The sequence below is a fragment of the Ursus arctos genome, unplaced genomic scaffold (genome assembly GCF_023065955.2).
Source record: "Ursus arctos isolate Adak ecotype North America unplaced genomic scaffold, UrsArc2.0 scaffold_26, whole genome shotgun sequence".
NCBI lineage: Eukaryota > Metazoa > Chordata > Mammalia > Carnivora > Ursidae > Ursus > Ursus arctos.
Genome location: NW_026622941.1, coordinates 30,501,216 through 30,524,326, shown reverse-complemented (window position 1 = coordinate 30,524,326; position 23,111 = coordinate 30,501,216). Strand labels below are relative to the sequence as shown.

General features: G+C 34.1%; 1 protein-coding gene across 3 annotated transcripts in view; it reads left to right on the top strand.

Annotated features, from left to right (window-relative positions):
* The window catches only part of CPNE8 (copine 8), a 211,950-nt gene that overhangs the window by 169,565 nt on the left and 19,274 nt on the right, over nt 1–23,111 (top strand). For all 3 annotated transcript variants that reach the window (XM_026502116.4, XM_044385555.3, XM_044385556.3), the window contains 2 exons: nt 6,378–6,559; nt 13,261–13,388. In XM_026502116.4, coding sequence (XP_026357901.1) covers nt 6,378–6,559; nt 13,261–13,388 — 310 coding nt within the window. The remainder of the gene's footprint in view (nt 1–6,377; nt 6,560–13,260; nt 13,389–23,111) is intronic.

Below are 23,111 nucleotides of genomic sequence, written 5' to 3'. Positions count from 1 at the left end.
ATTTTATGAGGTTAGATATTTTATTCCTATATATACATACTTCTGAAGTGTGTCATATAAAATTCAGGTCATTTTTCCTTTCTCTTTACTATTATGAAATAGATATACAAAGGACTAGAAGAAATACACCAAAAAAATGCCTAACAGTCCCATTCAAATTTATTAAATATTGAATGATTATAATATTTGTTTCAGATATTTTTAAAAAGAAAATCTGAGATCTAGTTAAGCCCATTGTGTCCTTTGGCCCCATTTCTTTGACCCTCCCTTCGTCTTCATACAAAACTATAATGCTGAAGTGTGTTGAATTATCTTCATTTTATAGTACTTTTGTGTGTATTAATATACATAAATGTAATTCAAATACATGTGCTTTATGCAACTCACTTCATTTTTACTTGACTAATTTGGGGGGATTATCATATAATATGCCATGTATAGGTATTCATAATTTGTTTATCAAACATTTCAAGAAAGAAAAGATAATGAACTTTTAAAAGAGTTATGTATCATAAGAACATAAATCTCATTATTTAATTTTTACCAGAACTTGCCATCAGTTATATTTATCTAGTTTTTTTTTTTTCCCAAATTACTTATTGTGCTTATGGCTCTCACATTATTTTCTCTTTACCTCACATTTCTCACACTTTGAGTCACATTTCACAATATAATAGAATTTTTAGGGAAGGAAGAGCCTTAGAGATCACTTACTCCAATTGTCCTCTAATACAAATGAGGAAACTCATATCCAGAAAATCATTTTACTAACTACATCTTGGCTTGTTAACACTAGAATTAAGAACAGAGATGAGTAGATCAAAATCTAATTTAACTCACCTTTGGTTACATGTTAAGTATATTCTCCAACACTTTGACTTCAAGTTAATTATTTTTATTCATATCTTTTATTCAGTAAAATATGAAACATAGAAATAAAACCTGAAGTCTAAATGGTTTAAGATACTAGCTTTTGTTCACTGATGAATATTAGCACAACTAGAAAAATAAGAATCTATTGAAAAATAAGACACAAACTCCTGAAACTGATTTTAAAAGACATAGACAATATGAATAGACCTATAATAAGAGATTGAATTCATAATAATAAAAAAAAAACTATCCATAAAGCTTACAGATAAGTTTCACTGGTGAATTCTACCAAATATTTAAAGAAGAATTGAACTCTTCCAAACTCTTCCAAAAAAGAGAAGAGGAGAGAATACTTCCCAACTCAATCTATGAGGTTAGTGTTACCTTGATACCAAAACTAGACAAAAAAAGAATAACTAAAGATCAATATCTTTTATGGATATGGATATAGTGGTCCTCAACAAAACACTACCAAACGGAACCCAGCAACATATAAAGGAAATTATACACCCTGAGGAAGTAAAATTTATTTTAGGAATGCAAGGTTGGCTTAATATTCAAAAAGCAAATAACTTACCATGCCAACAGAAGAAAATGTAAAAATCACATGTTCCTGTCATTTGGTGCAGAAAAAAGCATTTGGCAAAGTCCAACACATTTTCAGAGTAAAAGCACTTCACAAACTTGGAATAGAAGCTGACTTTCTAACATTATGAAGGGAGTATATGAAACTATACTAGCTATATCTAACATAGCTTAATTCATTCCGCCTAAAATGAGAAATAGGGCAAGGGTGTTTGCTTTTGCCACTTCTATTCAACATTGTAATGGAAGTTGTAGTGAAAGCAATTAGTCAAGAAAAAGAAATAAAAAATATCCAGATTGGAAAGGAGGAAGTAAAACTGTTTCTTTTTACATGACATAATCATATATATAAAAAATCCCGAAGAATTCACTAAAAATCTATTAAAACTAACAAATGAGCTTTAGCAAGATTGAAGGATAAAATATCGATATATGAAAACCAGTCTTTTTCTATACACTTCCAGTTTGTTAACTAGAACTGAAATTAAGAAAATTCCATTTACAGTAGTCTCAAAAGGAATATAATACTTTGGAATAAATTTAACAAAGTAAGTGCAAACTTTATACTCTAGAAACTATATTCTGAAAAAAATTCTTGAAAGAATTTAAAGATCTAAATAAGTGGGAAAATATGTCATTTCCATGGATTGGAAAATTCAACTGTTAAGAGAGCAACATTTCTCAAAGCAGTCAACAGATTTAAGGCAATCTCGTTGAAAACCTGAAAGGCCTGTTTTACATAAATGGATACCCCAGAAATTCATATGGACCCAGAAGAGCCAAAGCAGACTTAAAAAGAGAAAACAAAGTGGGAATATTCATACTTCCCATTTTTGAAACTTACTGCAAAGGAACAGTAACCAAGAAAGCATGGTGCTGGTGTAAAGATAGATACATAGTTCCATGAAACAGAATGGAGATTCCAGAAATAAACCCATGAGTCTAAATTTAACTGATTTGAGAAGGGTACCAAGACAATTCAATGGGGAAAGAATAGTCTTTTCAACAAACAAAGCTGGGACAACAGGATAGCTATCTATAAATGATTGAAGTTGGACTTTTTCCTCATATCAACAACAAAATTAGCACAAAATAGATCAAAGACCTAAATATAAGGGCTAAAATTATAAACTATTAGATGAAAACATAGTGATACACCTTTATGACCTTGGATTTGGCACTTGATTCTTAAATGTGACACAAAGACATAAGGAACAAAAGCAAATAAGTAAATAAATTGAAGTCTATCAAAATCAAAACCTTTTTATGCTTCACAGAACACTATTAACTAAGTGAAAAGACAAACCCCAGAATGTGAGAAAATATTAGCAAATCATAAATCTCACAGGGGACTTGTATCCTAGAATTTATAAAGAACTCTTATAATTCAATAAAAAGACAATCCAACTTAAAAATGGGCAAAGGATCTGAATAGACATTGCTCCACAGAAGATGTACAAATGATTGATGAATAAGCACACGAAAAGCTACTTAGCAAACGTAGGCATCAGGAAATGCAAATCAAGACCATAATGAGATACCATGTCACACCCACTAGAATGGCTATCATCCAAAGATGACAGGTGTTGGTGAGGATGTGGAGAAACTGGAAGCCTCATGCACTGTGTGTGAGAATGTAAAGTGGTACAGCCACCTGGGAGAATACATTGGCAGTTCTTCAAGTTGTTAAACATAGAGCAACCATATGACCCAGCAATTCTACCCCTAGATATATATACAAGAAAGATGAAAACATATGTCTGTACAAAAACTTGTACACAAAAGATGATAGCAGCTTAAGCCATAATGTGGAAACGATCCAAATATCCCTCAACTAATAAATGGATTTTAAAAGGTAGTATATTCATACGGGAGAATACTATTCAGCAATAAACAGGGATAAAATATGAAGTACTGATACATACTACAACATAAATAAACCTTGAAATCGTTATGCTCAGTGAAAGAAGCTAGTCACAGAAGACCATGTATTGTGTGAATCTATTTATGTGTAATGTCCAGAATAAGCAAATTAATAAAGATGGAAAGATAGATCATTGTTTAGAGCTGGGTTGGATGGAATGATAAGGGAAGGATAGTGATAGGTACAGGGTTTCTTTTTGAGGTGATAAAAATGTTCTAAAATTGGAGTGATGGTTGTACTTACCTGTAAATACATTAAAAATCACTGAATTGAACATTTTAAATAGTTAAATTAGAAGTTATGTCTTATTATAGCTCAATAAAGCTTTTTAAAAAAGTGTAGTCGATTGTGATTTTTTTTATAAAGGCATAATATACTTCTACAACAAAATCAGATATAAGTTTGATGATATCCAGTGTTTAAAATATTACAAAATCCTTAAGTATAGAGTTCTAGCTATGAATAAGGGCTATGGACTCTGATTGCCTAGATTTACATTCTAGTTTATCAACTTTTACTGTGTGATTAGGAGTAAATTATTTAATCTGAAAAATGGGTATAATAAAGAAGTACCCGTGTCATAGGTTTGTTGAAATGTTAAGAAAGACATGAAGTAAGGTGTTTAAACATGTTAGATTCCATGCTATTATAATTATGGATAGTAGTTGGGTCCTAATGGGATCAGCTTACCACAAGTTCGTTCTTCATATGCATTGTTATGGACACAGAGGTGGTACGAACATGGTTCCAGACTCATGGAATGGACAGTCACTGTGGCAGATTTTTAATTGCCATATTTTGTGGTGCAGAGCACAAGAGTCCTAAAAGTAGGAGAGAAAAGACAATAAGAGTTGGAATAAGCAAGGAAGGCTTTCTGGAGCAAGTAAAACACAAACTGGACAGGAGTAAAGTCACTTCCAGGACAGGGTGGCAACTTGAGAGAAATAGGAAGGAAGATATCAGTGATACAGTGAAGAGGAAGGAAGATATCAGTGATACAGTGAAGAGATGGTCTGATGAAGATGCTAGAAAGAGACAGGCAACATCTTTGCATGGGTGGCATCCAGCCCTGCTATGCATGATAGGCGAAGATGTTTAGACATGCTGGGGTATGAGTGATATTTGTATCTTAATTTTAAGTTACAGTTTTCTTAATAAAATAGACTTTGTTGCCATATTGCAGCCATTGGGTAGCAATTCTTATATTTGAGAGTTATGTTAACTAACCACTTAGTCAAGTAATGATATTGCTCCCCTGTGGCTCCAGTGGGCTTTTGATCAAGTGCAGAATTCTAACTTGAGAAGAAAGTGTCATTGTAGAATTGCACCAGATAATTTAAACAGACAAGGAAGACTTTATTCAGGACTTTTGCCACAGAGGTCAAGGCTATTGTGATGTAAGGGAAAAATTGAACCCAAGTGCTGCCATGATCTAATGGAAGAGTGCTGAGAGACAGTAGAGGGGACATTGGTCTGTTTGCTAATTAGCACGGATTAAAGTTAGGCTCCTACCTTTCCAAAGAGACTAGGGGTTAGGAGTGCTATCTTTCTCCATGATGACCTTTCAGTAAGATGGCTCCCAGGTCCTGGAGAGACTGTCCTGGGTTATAGAAGATTTACATCTCAAAGATGCAGGGAAAGAATTTACAATTGCAAGTTTTCTAAAGCAAATGCTCTAAGAAAAGGAAAGTCAGGGCCTACAGTTATGAGGAAACCTTTCCAAAGTTTAGCCAAATTGAGGGGAATGAATGTTAAGGCCATTTGGTCAGAAGATACTTTTCAGCAATTTTGTCATGTGGAACCAGCTCTTGAATGTCGGTAACCCTTTGGAAATATAAATGCATTTATGCAATGCATTATCTTTAGATCAGAAAAGTTCTGTGTATAATTATATGTATTATAAACCAAGGGGAGATCGCTCCTTAATTTTGTTTCTCTCTAGATCTCAAGGGCTTATTGTTATTTTTTTCTTATCAGAAAAGAACTGTGTGCCCTGAGGCTGTTCTCCTTCGGGCAATGTTTTAATGTAGAATTGAGCTTTATATGCTATTACAAGTCCCATTTAACTTTCCATTTTCACTTAAGAAACTAAATGGACTTTAAAGCAGCCTTTGTGCTGGTAATTAGGGCAACTGAATGTGAATCTCAATGTGTTTGAGTGGTAGCACTTATATTACTTTCTCCCTCAAATTCATCTCTATTCAAATGCAACATCCTACATGGTATAAGGATATTGAAATTTCAGAACCTTGTGGCTGACCCAGACAGTAATAACAGTTGCAGTTAAACCTTGCATTTCTATGGTGCTTTATTATTTTTAATCACATCCTCACACATAATCTTATTTCGTCCTTCCACTAAACACTGTGGTAGGATTTATTGCAGACATTTTATAGGTGTTGTCTTGGAAATTGTAAGACTGGACTTTGAGCCTTCTGGCTCCTGGTTTAATGTCTAGTTAGAAACTCTGAATCATTTTTCAGATACAGATATTTAATTAGCTTGAATTTCAAAATCACTATGCTTTCCTTTTTAAGTGATTAAATTGAGATATTTCTCAAATATTCAATTTGTGTTTGTAATAGAACTTTAAGAAGGCTTCATAGTCCTCTAATTATAGGCATAAGGGTTCAAGCTAAAGGCACATGATTTTTTTTTTAAGTAAAGATGACTATAAAATGAGTTTAACAAAAGTACTTTAATACTTCTGTAACTGAGATTCAGGAATAGCCTGTGGCGTTGACAATGAGGAATAATTTCTGAAGAAAATCTGCATATGCTTTGGCGTATCTTTAGAAAGCCTTCTACATGTCTGATATAATGTAATAAATATTTCTATGTTAATCTCCATCCAAAAAGAAATTGACACAGTATGGATGTAGGCAGAAAACATGATTTTAAGTATTTCATTCCGAAATAGGCATCAGGGAAAATGTCCAAAAAATGACATCTTTAGCCTTATCAGTCATGTTTGAAATATTTTTTCTGTCATCAGGCAACCCTGCCCAGCCCACGTCTCTCCACTACATGAATCCTTACCAACTAAATGCCTATGGAATGGCCCTGAAAGCAGTGGGAGAAATCGTTCAAGATTACGACAGTGATAAAATGTTCCCCGCTCTAGGCTTTGGTGCAAAACTGCCTCCAGATGGAAGGATATCTCATGAATTTGCTTTGGTAAGAATACATCGTAAGGATTTGACCTCTTGAAAAAAATAATTTGTTGGATCTTTTAATATTAGTTCACTACTTACACTGTAGTCAATCGTGTAGCAAGCTTTTGTGACTGTAGACTCAGCTTAATTTTGCTGAATGATTGATTTAGAAGTGTGATATTAATGGGAAAAAGTTAAAAAGATTAGTAATAAATATATCTAAAATGCATCTGATTTTAGGGGGTCTATTCTGGTTGTCAGTTGCTGTATGACAAGCCTCCTTAAATATTAGAGGCATCAACCAACATCGTTCCATGATATGATTTTGGGGGTCAGCAATTTGAGCAGAATACAGTGGGAGGTGGTATACTTCTTCAGGATATCTGGGGCCTTACCTAGGATGGCTTGATTGACTAGAGGCGGCTGGAATTACTCGACTAGAACCATATATCTGGGCTTCATTCTGATGTGGGCTGGATGACTAAGGACTTCTCCGTGTCACATCTCGGGGGGCGAACATGTCCTCTAAGATGGCTTCTTTGCTCTTGTCTGATGCTTAGGACAGGATGACGGGAATAGCTGGGTTGCCTGGACATCTCTCCCTTTTTCTACCTACAACCTATCCATGTGGTTATCATGGACTTCATCACAGTACGGCCTTGTCTTGGTAGTCCGATTTCACACACAGGAGCCAGCTTCCCCGGAGTGAGTAGTCTAGTACTCTAACAGGCTGGGGCAGAAACTGTAGGGCTTTTTACGCCACCACATTAGAAGTCTCAGAAAGTTGTTTTGGATAAATTCTCTTGGTCAAGCAAGTCACTAACGCTAGCCCAGTTTCCAAGTAACCTTCACCTCTCAGTGGGAGGCTATCCCAAAGAATGTGTGGCTATCTTAATCTACCATCTAATAAAATGGCATTTCTTTTCAAATTCCAAGGAATAGTTATGGCTAGAATTATTCTTTTAAATGTGAAGCAATAATTATGGCTATAACTAATTATGATTACAATATAATGGAGTAGATATGACTGGAATAAATATTTATCTTGCTAATATTTACTTTACATAGACCTAGTCCATATTGTGTGATTTCAGATAAGCGATGTACTGATTCTACCTTCAGAATACTCATCACACAGATAATGTTTATAGACCCAGTCAGCCACTCTTACTGCACTTTCTGATAAAATAATGGGAAAATCAATATAGGAATGGTTGGCTATCATTTTGGAAAAATTTTAGCTTTTCCTATTAGAAGTGCCTTCTGATCCTCTATACATTTCAGAAGTAACCTCTTCCATCGCCATTATTTTTGTAGGCCTTTGTTGTTTTTATTCTTGTTACAAAAGCAATGCATAATCATAGAGATTTTTTAAAGTTCTCGAGCAAAACAGACAAAAATAAACAGGAATACTATCATTTGTTGAGAAATTACCGAGTATTCAGCCAAATACTTTACAATCCTTTTCTTTCAAAATCTTCCTAACATTTCCATGTGGCAGGTATCTCATGACTATCACATCGCACTCCTCTCGCAAGTGCTACTCATGTTGAAAACAGTGAAGAGTGCCTGCCCAGGTGTTGCATAAATCAGCTCAGCGTAACAGGAGTTAACCAGGGTTCCACAGGACAGGACTTGAACCCAGATCAGTCTTATTTTAGAATGCATGCTCTTTAACTGCTGCTAGGCACAGTTTATAACAGTATCTATAATCAATCCCACATCTCGGATATGTGCTTTATGTATACCATGGTATGATATTGACCATGATACACACTCAGACACACACACACACACACACACACACATCCAGAACTTTTATATGATTAGATTGAAACTTGCCTAAATCTTTTAAAAGCAGTATTTTTACGTTTTTATTTCTATACTTTTCCTTGCTTTTCTATTCCATTGCACACACAATTGCAGGAAAGGTTGCTGGAGGCTTTAATTCTTTCTTCCATGAATTAGCCCACATGCCACATTCCCAGTGTCATACATAAATGAATATCTGTTGGGATTTTGTTGTGTCTTAGAGAATTAAAATCTCCCAGAAACTTATAAAACCATGAAAATCACTCATGTGATGCTAAGTCTTAAGTGCCTCAGGAAAAAGGTCATGAGCTATTTTAAAGCTTAAGAAAAGGAATAATTATGTTAAACTAAATGAGGTTTATTAATTTTTCCTTCCATACGCTTCTTCTCACCCTTGTGTGTGATTTTTTTCCTTTTATCTCTCTCTAATCCCCTATTTTTCTGCTTTTCCTACCTCCAGATTCGTTTCTTATAACAAAACCTATGCAAATATCTATTGCTAAGGAAGGATTTTTTTAATTATTATTTGCATCTTAAACAGTTCTTTGAACCCGACTCAAATACTTACAGGATAAAGATCATACCCCTTTAAGGTTATGAAAAATAGTCTCCCAAATTGAAGCTGAAAACAACGATGATGATAATGAATGAACTTTAACAGCACTGACTAATTTTTTCAAAGCACTTTTGTTTTCTTGGGTAAATAAGGCAGAGGAGTTAAGTAGGTCTTCAGTAGGACAGTACTGGATTTGATTTTTTGCTACAGTATTCTGTCAACCTCGTCCTAAACAACTGCAGTGTATATCTATAGGTACTGAAATGGCAAATAGGAAACCCAGTAACATGTCAATCTGGCAATTAATGTCGTCTTGAATCCTAACAAAACCTCATTTTTTCATGGTAACAATTTGTGATACAGATTCTTAAATATGTATTTATCACACCAAGTTCACGTAATCTTTCAGATAGCAAGGGAGGCCTTCTAAAAAATTAAATAATCCCTAGTTGGTGAGTTTAGGGCTAGTGCAAACGTTGAAAGTTGAACAGAAAAATGTAATTTTTAATGTTTTCTTTGCTGTTAATCAAAAGGTCTCCAATAAACCCCAGCTTTTCCTGTGAAATATGAATACACATATACATATATTCCATAGTAGAAGAACAGGGAATAGAAAAGGAAAGGAAGAATGTTTTGGTACCACCATGTTAGCACAAAGGTTGTAAAAGGGAGTCATTGGTCTGCTCCCATCATGATTCTGATAACTCCTTAAGTTGTTATAACAAAATATACTTGTGTAGAGCTTCAGAGGAGATACTCGTAATGGGCATGTGGCCAATGACCCTTTAAAGAAAGTCTCCTGCAGTGATCAATAGAGAAATGCTTACACCCGTCCAAGTGATTTCTCCTACGAGAGCTCTAAAAGTGCTGGCCTACTTTTTGCTTATTTTGGCATTTATAGAAATCTGCGCAATTGAATATTGATATGTATGTCTTTTCTTCCATCTAGATGCTAACGATTTAACAACCAAGGGTCTTAACATAGTATGCATAAAAGAGAAGCTCAACAGATGTTTGCTTATTGAATAAAAGGGAGACTTCTCCTCGCAGCTTTTCCCCACCTAAGCAATCTCTGGGCAACAACGGATACATTTCCAAGAGTAAAGAAACAGCTCCTTAGAGCTTCTCTTCAGCATTTTGTCAGCTTGTTAGCCCTGCTGAAAAGTGTTACAGGCTCTAGGCAGCAGCAGAGACTGTATAGTCTTCTCTCTTGGAGCTGAATCTAATTCCCCAGTACAAGGCTTCAGGGAGCCAAATGGAGGGAAAAACGGACGAGAGCCGGACATCCCTCCCCGCTCAAGCCTGCATGGTGGGAATAACGCTCATTTTGAATTCTGCTCTTTATGTTCTATGTGTTCTACAAATTAACATTCATTATTTTATAAATGGGAAAGGTTGTTAATTAAAATGGAAATATAAAATAGAGCATCCAGTGCCCTCTTCATGAATAAACAACAAAATTGAACGCACTTATTTTCAGAAATATCCTGTGCTTTACTTTGTGCTACAGCCGCACATAAGCTTATTTTAATTTGTTTTAACAAGTAAAAACTAATTGCTTGTTAGTAATTAGTAACTAACACATATAATTATTTTGTGAAATGAGTTTTTAAACAGACTTAAAAAATCTTTTTATAACTCATTACAACTTTGTCATTAAGAGGAAAATCTCATTTTCATAGCTGTAAATTATTTTAAACAATCCTGATATAATGCAAAGCATATATTAAAAAGAAAGTATAAATTTATGTTTTAAATATTCTTATCATCCAAAGCATATGAGGAATTCATAGAGCAATTTATTATGGAATTAGAACTAATGCAGAAATCAGTGCTTTAAATATTCCTTAATGATGAATAGAACATCCAGTGATTATCTTTCCACAAAGAAATGAAATGGTGAGAAAAATGGTGACCTTGTAATTTCAGTTCTACAGGAATAGAGAAAATATATTATTTTGTAGAAATACAAACCCTTAGTTAAAATGTTAAAACGATGATGAAAAGTGGCTCAGAACTATACTGGTTTGTATTTCTTCCCTGAAGGCAGATATAGAATGTATTTTTATATGCTCAAAATCAATAATGAGTTTTAATTTTAATTAGCTTTGTATCTTATCAAGGGAAATTTTTTTAAAGGAAGGTTAGATAGGTCAGCTCGGATTAATATCAAAAGCAATCATTAACTGCTTTGTGCTAAATATTAAACTTTTACATTATAATTTCAATCAATATAATCAATTTTATAATATAAAACTCTAAAGATGTCTTTTGTTAGATAAGAGGGTTTTTATTATTTTTATGTTTTTAAAAATTTACATGATGGTCAATTAATTAAAAAATTTGAATAAAAGACAAAATTAAAAGGAAAAAGTGGGTATATATCCCTCTCACACAAATGGCAAAATTGAAGTGGTTGATAACATCTGCCTTAGTTTCCTAAGATCTCTTGTCTTTCAAAATGCTTAGGATTTCAAAACATGGTGGCATGGTGGTGGTTAAGAGATTAGGCTCTGGGGGTGCCTGGGAGGCTCAGTCAGTTAAATGTCTGCCTTTGGCTCAGGACATGATCCCGTGGATCTGGGATCGAGCCCTGCATCGGGCTCCCTGCTCAGTGGAGGGTCTGCTTCTCCCTTTCTCTGTCCCTCTGCCTCTCCCGCTGCTTGTGCTCATGCTCTCTCTCTCTCTCCGTCAAATAAATAAATAAAATCTTTTAAAGAAGAGAGAGAGAGATGAGGCTCTGTGGGTTCAAATACCGGCCCTCTCATTTGTGTTGTTAATTTGGGGGCATACTAAACTCTCAGTGCCTTAATTTTTTCATTTGTAAAGTGGGGATAAGGACAATATTTTATCTACTTTTTTTTAGGATTGTTATAAAAAACTGTCTACAATATGTAAATATTTTAATGTAAAGCTTAGTATATAGAATTCAACAGATTTTATTTACAAATTACCAGTCACTTGTGATTGTTCAGATAAAAACATGCATGCTGAAATTATTGTTAATTATGTTTAAATAGAATTACTGTCTTTAGTGTTTTAAATAGATCACATTTTTTTTATACTTCCTCCCTTCCACAGGTAGAGTCTAATTCCCCTTCCCTTGAGCATGTTCTATGGTTAGTGATACATTTCTAGCGAAGAGATTAAAGTAGAAGTATCGGTGTGCATCTTATGGGACTAGCTTATAAAAGGTGTTGGGGCTGCCTTTTTGCTGTTTCTCTTGGATTGCTCATTCTGGGGAAGTTAGCTGCCATGTTGTAAGAACACTCAAGCAGCCCTATAGAGAGACCACACTGACCTCCTGCCAGCAGCCCTACATGTGAAGCTTCCTGGAAGCAGGTCCTGCAGCTCTGGTCAAGCTCTCAGGTGCCCAGGTTGGCATATTAATCACAAATTCATGAGACATGCTGAGCAAGAACTACCTGCTAAGCTGCTGCTGACACCCAAAAAATAAACTTAAGATAATAAATATTGTTTTAAGTCACTAACTTTTGGGGTAATTTGCTACAAAGCAATAGGTAACTAATATACTGCCTTATTTGTGTAATTTGCAAAATCTGGACTAGGAGAATTGAACCTAATAATAACAAAGCATTCAAGGTATGGAAAAGCTAGTCTAGGTCTCCAGGAATGAACTTGCCCTTCTAGGTGCCATTTTCAGAATAAGAACTTAGTGGCAAGCTCCATTTCCCTTGGACAACATGAATGGTTCTTTGATTATTTCCCTTACACCGTGTCTTGATAATTTTCACACTGAATTACATTCCCTCAGACCCCTTCTCTCCTTGGGGTTATCAACTGTGACCTGAAAATGTGCATGTGGCAGATATTTTGTATTTTTCCTTCTATAGGATAAAACTGAATGGATAGCGATTGTTTTTCTTGATTTTAATAGATGTCACTGCAGAAAACTTGGGAAATACTGAATAGTTTAAAGGATGAAATAAAAGTCACCAATCATATGTAATCATCCCGAGTTAACCACTGTTAATATTTTACTTACTTCTTTTCAGGGTTTTTATATGTTCATCTCTACACATACATAGACGTGTATAATGAAGACATTAATTATAGAATGCTGTGATATTCAGCTTCTCAAGATTATTTAGAGTTTTCTGTGGTTCTTCTTTTGGAGAGTATCAATTTTTAATGCTTATGTATAAGATTCACCATATCCTAATTTTTACAATACATTGTAATCTATTGTTGACCACTTAATTTATTATTTTTTGCTTTTATATAAAGACCGTTCTTTCAAAACGTCTTTGAGTGTCAACCTATCTTTTCTCTTTTTCAGTTGGTCTTTACAGACACTACTAATTTTTACTCTTCTTTGCCTGTCAATTCCACAGAATGGGAACCCTCAAAACCCCTACTGTGATGGCATTGAGGGGGTCATGGAGGCTTATTATAGGAGCCTGAAATCTGTGCAACTGTATGGGCCAACCAACTTTGCTCCTGTAATTAATCATGTAGCAAGGTAAGTAGAAGTAGACAAGATATTTTTTCCCAGGTACCAGACAGCAATGAAATTATAATATAATTGTTACCATGACTCCACAAGTGAAAGGTGTTTTCTTCTCATTTACCTCCAAGAAAGTGAGGAAAAAGATACAGTGGAAAGAGTCTCTATTGAGCTATCATAATACGGTGCTAAGAACTTTACATCGAAGTCTGAAGTGAAAAATATATACAGAGTTATATCAGGACCTGTATTTGTTCAACAAAGAAGTGTTTTATTATTTGAAAAGGCAGCCATGAGAGCAATAACAAGATCGATTATGATCTCAGCAGTGTAAATCATTCAATCTAATATCACATTCCATAGTAACATAGAAGTAATAAGAGACCATGAAGACAACTAAAGCCTTTTAGTGATATATAGGGCACATTATTTTAACCTCTCTGAAATTAATATAATAGCTAATTGTAAAAAATTCCCAGAGCTCTACCTGTATATAGTACATAGTATTGAGAGCAGAATATAATTGCTTATGATTCCAGTTACATGGTCTGGAAAAAGGTTTTAAATGTAAAAATCTGTACACATTTGCTTATCATTTTTTTCATCAGTGTATAAAGAAAGAAATTAGATACCACTTTTAAAATTCCTAAAAAGTTTGACCCCGTTGCAAATCCTGTGAAACACTGCCTTATTTTTAGAAAATGAAAAATGTGTAGCTTTTGTACCCTTCCCAATATGTAGTCAGAAGTTGAAAATATACTGCATTTGGGTAAATTGATCAATGCCTAAAGGTGGTAAGAAACCTCAGTTCTCCGTTTAAAGATTCTGGTACCAAATCATCTCCATATTGGACATCACGAGTGACTTAAATGTGTTCTACTTTCCATTATCTGGGACATAGACAAGATACTAAAATACCCCTGTACTCAGGGCTGACCCCAGCGGAACTCTCCCGTGGAAGTCCATCTCAGGTTGACAGTGATACATTGATGACCATTCTCTGAGGGTGACCCTATGGCTCAGATTTTTTAAACATTTTCATCCACAATGTTTTTAAGTTATGAATTTCATATCTCATCCCTGGACACACACAACTAAAAAAAAAAAGGATTATTTATGAAGTAATACTATCCTTATCTTATATTTCCTCTTTATTTCTATGGTCTCCTAGTCTTTTCTGTTAGTCTTTTTTTTTTTTTTTCAATACAGGTCTCGACCCACAAAATTGATTTCAAAATCCACTAATGGGTCATTACCTGTAATTTGAAAACCATATCCTAGCTAATTGTATTAGCCTATATAAATAGTGTTATCTGTATTCTATTTCCTAGTTTTTTGAGGGTTGTCAAATGAAGCAGTATTAAAAAATAATATTATCACAAAATAAATTATAGTTGATTCTCATTCTCTCTCATACACTACCATACAGATCACGGTCTTTTATAAAAAAGATATGGGAAAAACGATAGGACTTATTTTGTGCAAACTCATGCTGGTTATTATAAATGTTCTTAGAGTCCTTACTGGTTAATTTTATATCTTTTACCCTGGATATCTCTACTATTAAAGTTTAACTTTTAGATATAAAATTTCTAGGTGCATTTCTATATACCATTTAATTGGCTCTACATTGTCCTATTACCATTTTTCGTGTTTTGTCCAGCATTTTAAAAAAATTCTCAAATATAAGGGTAGATGCCAGCTAATACTTTCAGACTCTGACAACAATCCATAATCTAATAATTCTTCATTGTTATTTTTTAATGAGAGAATAGGAAACACAGAAGATATGGCTTTTGGGGAATAATCTTTCCTTCCAATATGATCTGAAGTTCTATGTATCTACTTTTATTATGAAGCTTTATAAGAAATGCTTTTCTCTTTTACTTTATCTTTGAGAATAGTATTTACTTTAATTTTTAAGCCCTTTGTTAAGACAGATGATTTCTGTCAACCCAAAATTACCATCCAAAATATTTGTCAATTAAAAGACAAGCTATTATTTTGTTCTAAATCATGAGAAGTGCCATAGTTACAGTATATATGACCTCTGTTTTATATAAAACTCCTTGAGCATTTTGTTACTTTAAATGCATTTCATCAGTGCTTCCCCATGCCGATCATATAGGAGGTAAGTACCTAACAAAAGTCTAATAAATTAATTCTGTATATGTTGTCATTAAAAAATATTTTCTATAAATTCAAAAGCAAATGTATAGCCTGCCTTTTTTATTTGCTTGATTTTTTCTTCTTAAAAAGTGTGTTTTCTATATTGATAAAAGTTTAGTTATTTGTAATAGTTTTCTATAAACATTTTGAAGAGTGCTTGCTCTTATTCTTTTTAAGAATAATAATTTTAAGGGTATGCTCATGTTTAGAACTGAAATCTGTGTGGTAAGACTATTGACTTTTAAGATAATATTGAGATGACAGTATTGTGAGTCAAGATCCAAAGCATTATGTTTGTGAAACCTGAGTTTTATGTGCTAGTCTGAGGTTTTCCAACCCCCTGTCTCTAATTTCCTGCCTGACCAGTTTTCCTCTCATAGAGTTGTCTGGGGAACAGCATTTCAGATGATGTAAAAATCCCACTCAACATCCTTGATGCCCTCTCACAAATTTCAGTTCAAACATTTTAGTTTGGTATTTAAGAACTTTTAATATCCAGCTACCCCACCCGTCCAACCTCATTTCCCTCCACCTTCTCCCAAATGTGCTGTACTCCAGTCATAAAGAGTCATTACTTTTGGCCTCTGAATTGTCATTCCATGAATACCTCTTATCAAAACACTAATTTGATCCTACTCGATTGTTACATGAAGATCTTTTCCCCACTGAGGACAGCAGTTGTGACTTATTTACATATATATAAGTATCTCTATATTTATATATGTGTTATAAATTATATTTAAATTAAATTAAAAGTTATATTTAATATTTGTAAAAATAATATGTAATTTATAATATATATGTTCTAAACAAAGCCCAATACTTTATATTTACTGATAGATCCACCCCGTTAGTTAATTAATTAATTAATTGATTTTTGTTTTAAAGATTTTATTTGTCAGAGAAAGAGTGTGCAAGCAGGGAGAGCAGCAGGCAGAGGGAGAAGCAGGCTCCCACTGAGCAAGCAGCCCGATGTGGGACTCGATCCCAGGACTCTGGGATCATGACCTGAGCCAAAGGCAGATGCTCAACTGACTGAGCCACCCAGGCATCCCTCACACCTGTTAATTTAATTGAATTTTCTGTATTCCATGAATTATGACTACATTTTAATAAGTTTAGAGGCACCTGAGTGACTCAGTCAGTTAAGTGTCCGACTCTTGATTTCAGCTCAGGTCATGATCTCAGGGTCGTGAGATCCAGCCCCATGACAGTGTGGAACCTGCTTAAGATTTGCTCTCTCCTTCTGCCCCTTTCCCCCACTTGCACGCTCTCTCTCGCTCTCTCTAAAATAAAATAAAATAAGTAAGTTTATAACAGAAAACTAAAGGAATTATGAATGATAATGCTTAGTCAGTGTTAATGACCTGTAGAAAATGTGATTGTGATTGATACCTACTGTATCAATCAGGGTCCTCAGGAGAAACAGAACTAATAAGATATATAAACACAGATACATAGATAAACTTATTTTAAAGAATTGGCTTATGCAGTGGCAGGCACTAGCAAATCAGAAATTTATAGAGCAACCGGGTAGGGTGAAAACACAGGTAGGATATTATATCCTTGCAGTCTTGAGTCAGAATTCCTTTTTTGGGGGCGCCTGGGTGGCGTAGTATTTAAGCGTCTGCCTTCGGCTCAGGGTGTGATCCCAGTGTTCTGGGATCGAGCCCCACATCAGGCTTCTCCTCTAGGAGCCGTCCTCTTCCTCTCCCACTCCCCCTGCTTGTGTTCCCTCTCTCACTGGCTGTCTCTCTCTCTATCAAATAAATAAATAAAATCTTAAAAAAAAAAAAGAATTCCTTTTTTTGGGAAACTAGTTTTTGTTAAGGCCTTCAACTGATTGGATGAGGCCCACCCACATTTTGGAGGATAATCTCATTTACTTAAAGTCATCCATTTGTAGATATTAACTATATCTTCAAAATACCTTCACAGGAATACCTTAATTAGGGTTTGACTAAAAGACTGGCTACCATAGCTTAATCAAGTGGACATAAGACTATCGCACCTACTGAAAGATATGTATCACCATATGTTGTACATTGAAAACAAATTTAAAATCAGAGAAATCCTTTCCGTCTATGAATTTATTAAGAGATCTAATGTCTATAACACTATGCTTAAATCTCATTAATTAATAATAGTAGGAAGAAAGGTGTTAAGGAAATCATGTGTTTATAGAGACGTGGTTGTGACAAAGTGGGGCTTACTCATCCCCCACTGACCTTGGTGCCCTCTTGGATATGGCAATTACTATTTTTACATTCCTGTTTAGATCACTTTTTCAAAGGTTTCTCTTCGTCTAGAATTCTACCTCCCTCAGTAACTTCAAGTTATTTGACATATATTTTGTTGCTATATTTTACCAGCTTATTACTTCAAAATAGTCTAATATACCAATGAAAATATCAATGATCTTTTCAGGCTATCATGAAAATGTTACTATTTTCTTCACTTGACTTAAACAATACGTATTGTTTCCTAACTACTAGTCATTTGTTTCTTGTGCCTAACCAGTTACTTGTTCTGAGGCTGTCACATTTCAGCTTTTAAGAGGAATCTCTCAATTTTTACCTATTGACTAGATTTTTGTTTCTGGATATCTAGATCCAGATAAGCAAGTAAAATTAAGTTTCATTTTTGAGCCCATAATCTATCTCAGGCAATATGCTCAGTGCTATCATCTGTAATATTTCTTTTAATCGTCACAACAACTCTAAGAGGTGTAGTAGTGTTATTATTCCTATTTTCCTGATGACAAAATGGATATGTAAGAGTGGCCATTTGTGGTGCAGCTAAAATTCCAAACAGACTAATCTTATTCCAAGTAACTATGTTATGATGCCTTACATACTTAAACCCTTTTATCTCAGTTCCAGAGGTAAACACACATAAAAGAAAGTGCAACAGAACTACATATGATTGCCGATACAGTGGGTCACTTCATTACACTGCCAAAACTAGTTTGGGTAACAACTTAGTAGCAAAAAAATTACCATGTTATGTTGTATTGAAATATTTAAATGTACCCCTTTATTTAATATGAATATTTAATTCATTATGTATATCAAAATTAAACTACTTAAATAAAACATTCTTGAGTCAGTTTCTTATCTTGTTGCCCTCTCTATTCCTATGAACTAATAATGAGCTGAGAGAATATTCCACAAATCTGAGCCAACCATTTATGAATTTTATAAACACAGTCCCAGAAAGTTCCTTGACAAAGACTCCAGGGGAATGCGTTTGAATTCCAAAACCCTGACAACAGTTCACCTCTCTCTCTCAGATTTACCCTAGTAATATTAAAATATAAATTATACATTGCCTATATTTGAAAAAAGACATTTAAGAGGCTTTTAATAGTAAGAGTTTTAATTATGCAATTTACAAAAGGATTCATCATCAGGTTCCTTTAAGCAGCAAGGTTCTTTAATACATTTAAAATCTAATTAGAATCTGAAGATTATATATCAGTGTTACCTCTTTAAAGACAGATTGAGATGTGATCAACCTCTACTTTCTACTTAACACATTTCTGTAACATTTTAATTATTTTATTACAGATATATAATACTTTAAAATAGACTAAATTAGAAGAAATGGTAGCACACAATATGATTTTGTTTAAAACTTAGATTTATTTGCAAAGTGCAACAATATGCCAATGCATACCACAAATGCCATAGAAACCATGACAAGTTTTAAATGATTAATTTATCGTGCTTATGATGATAAAGACTAAAATGAAATTTATTTTCAAATTCATGTATCTAGCAGTAATGAGAGCCACACAATAAGCTTGCCTATCTTTCTACAGCACTCAAAGTTAGGAAATATAAAGCATTAATACAAACATATTTTTTATAAAATAAAATGTAAAATTCCTATGAATTCTTAAGATAGAACAACAAACTTCAGAGAAATTCTTAGTTTACTATATCTGCTTCAGGCTCTGTTCGTAACTCTTTTGGCAGCAGGAATATATTCTCCCCTTCTTTTAGGTATACTTTCTGGTAAATCAAAAGAAAACCAAAATGTAAATGTATGAAGCTCAACAATCAAAAGACATGGAGTGGCTGAATGGATAAAAACACAAGACCAAACTATATCCTGTCTGCAAGAGACCCAACTTAGATTTAAGGACATGCATAGGCCAAAAATGAAGGGATGAAAAAAGATACTCCATGCACGTGGTAACCAAAAGAGAGCAGGCAGGAGTTTCTATACTTACATCAGAGAAAATAGACCTTTAAGTCAAAACTAGCACAAGAGACAAAGAAGGGCATTACATAATAAAAGGGCCAGTGTATATGATCTGTTAATTGATACGGACAGGTATCCTCCGCTTTTCAAAAGTTCCCATTACGCCACTTCAGCTTTTACAAAAAACCTACATTAGGATGTATTTTGCTAACTAAAAGAAATCCAGAGATGTTTGCTTTTATAGATGCCAGTGCTTGTTTTACAGCAAGCTGTTACAGAAGCAGCGCGAATCACAAGCATTGAGAGTGATGCCACCAAGCTCTTTCCCTGGGAACTACACTCAGCATCAGTGTCAAAGTGCCTTAGCTTTGAACTGTATCTTTGAGTATCTGTGCTTTATCTCCACCGTGCACCTGTAAGCAAGATGTGTCCTAAGGTATCAGAAAAGCCTAAGATAGGATAGGTTATTTTTTAGGTCTGGGAACACTCAAAAAAAGTTCCATATAAATTAATGGTAATTGCTTTTTTACTTTATAGCATTTCTGCTTATGAGAGCTTTCATAGGAATGCTGTATTTTCTGATAGTGGGAGAAACTTTCAAAAAATGAAGTATTATTTGGCCTTTAAAAAGGAGAGCCCTACCATATGTAATAGCATGGATGAACCTGGATAATGTTATGCTAGGTAAAATAAGCCAGACACAGAAAGGGGAAAAAAAAAACAAACTGCGTGATCTCACCTATATGTGGAATTTTTAAAAAGTTGAACATATAGAAGTAGAGAGTAGAATGGTGGTTACCAAGGAAGGGGGGAAGGGAAAATAGGGAAATATTGGTCAAAGGGTACAAAGTTGAATTATACAGGATGAATAAGTCTAGAGATCTAATATGTTGTGTGATGACTGTAGTTAAATACTATACTGAATACTGGAAACTTGCTAACAAAGTAAATATGGGAGCTATGATAGGAGATGACATGTTAATTAGCTTGACTCTAATAGTCATTTCACTATATATGTGTATATCAAATCATCATGTTGTATCTCTTAAATAAATAGAATTTTTATTAAGAAGAATCAAATTTTTCTTAAAAAATGTCAATTCAACAGGAAGTTACAATCAGTATAAATGTGTATGCACTCAATATCAAAGCACCTCTAAATATATAAAGCAAAAACTGACATATCCGGAGGGACAAAAAGACAGTAATATAATATTAGAAGATTTCAGTACCCACTTTTGATAATGGATAGGTCATTCAGAAGCAATAAGGAAAGGGCAAGCTTGAGCACTACTCTGGACCAAGTGGACCTAACAGACATACATAGAATATTCCACTCCAGAGCACCAGAATACATTTTCTTTTCAAGCACTAATGGAACACTCTCTAGGATAGATTGCAATATAGAACACAAGGCTAATCTTACTAAATTTAAGTTTTGAAATCCTTCCAAGTCTCTTTTCTGAACACAGTAGAAAAAATTAAGAAATCAGAAAAAGTCATAAATGAATGGAAATGAGCATCCTCTGAATATCCACTGAGTCAAAGAAAAAAATCAAAAAGAAACTGGGAATATCTTGAGATAAATGACAACACAATCTACTAAAACTTAAGGAACACTGTAAAGACAGTATTAAGAGGCAAATTTACAGTGATAAATACCACATGTTAATAAAGGAGAAAAATCTTAAATGACTTAACATATCTCAAGGAACTAAAAGGAGAAAAAGCACAGATTAGCAGAAGGAAGGACATAATAATGATTAGATTTAAAATAAATGAAATAGAGAATAGAAAAGCAATAGAAAAAAATTGACAAAAGCAAGAATTGGTTTTTTGAAAGGTAAATAAAATTAACTCTTAGTTAAACTAAGAACAAAAGAGAAAAGACTGAAATAAAAAATGAAAGAGAAGACATTAAAACTGATGTCAAAGAAATAAAAAATATCATAAGGGACTATTATGAACAATTGTATTCTAACAAATTGGGCAACTTGGAACATATGATGTACCAAGAATAAATCAAGAGAAACAGAAAGCCTGCACAGACCAATAACAAATAAGAAGGTTGAATCAGTTACCAAAAATCTCCCAACATAGAAAAGCTCAGGGCTAGGTGGCTACATAGGTGAATCTTACCAATGATTTAAAGAAGAATTAATACCAATTCTTCTTAAACTGTTACCAAAAAAATGGAAGAGGGAATACTTCCAAGTTCATTTTATGAAGCCAGCATCACTCTGATACTAAAATTAGGCAAAGGCACCACATGAAAACAAAAAAAAAATACAGACCAACATCCCTGATAAACATGGATGTCAAAATATTCAGAATATTATTAGAAAACTGAATACAATAGCACATTCGAAGAATTATACACCATGACCAAGTAGGATGTATTTCTGGGATGCAAAGATGTTTCAACATATGCAAATCAATAAATGTGGTACACCACATTAACAGAATAAGGGACAAAAATCACATGATCATCTCAAGAGATAGAGAAAAAGCATTTGACAAAATTCAGCACTCTTTCATGATAAAAACTATCAACAGGGGCGTCTGGGTGGCGCAGTCTTTAAGCATCTGCCTTCGGCTCAGGGCGTGATCCCGGCATTATGGGATAGAGCCCCACATCAGGCTCCTCCGCTATGAGCCTGCTTCTTCCTCTCCCACTCCCCCGCTTGTGTTCCCTCTCTCGGTGGCTGTCTCTATCTCTGTCGAATAAATAAATAAAATCTTCAAAAAAAAAAAAACTATCAAAAAGCTAGGTACAGTAGCAATTTATGTCAACACAATAAAGGCCACAGCTAACATACTCAATGATGTAAAAAAAACTAAAAGTTTTCCTCTAACATATACAACAAGGCAAGGATGCCCACTCTCCCACTTCTATTTAACATAGTTCTAGAAGTTCTAGCCAGAGCAATTGATAAAAAAAAAAAAGAAAGAAAAACCATCCAAATTGTAAAAGAAGAAGTAAAATTATCTCTGCAGATGACATGATCTTGTATGTAGAAACCCCTAAAACCTGAACAAAACAAAACAAAAGAAACCCTATTAGAACTGATAAATGAACTCAGTAAAGTTGCAGGACATATAATCAACCTATAAAAAAAGTTGCATTCTCTAAACTAACAGCAAACTATCTGAAAAAAAATTAAGAAAATAATCCCACTTACAATAGCACCAAAAAATAAAAACACTTAGGAATAGACTTAAGGAAGTGAAAGCTTTTTATAGTGAAAACTATGAAACGTCAATGAAAGAAATTAAAACACAGACAGATGGAAAGACATACCATGTTTATGGATTGTAAAAATTAATGTTGTTTAAATGTCCATACTACCCAAAGTGTTT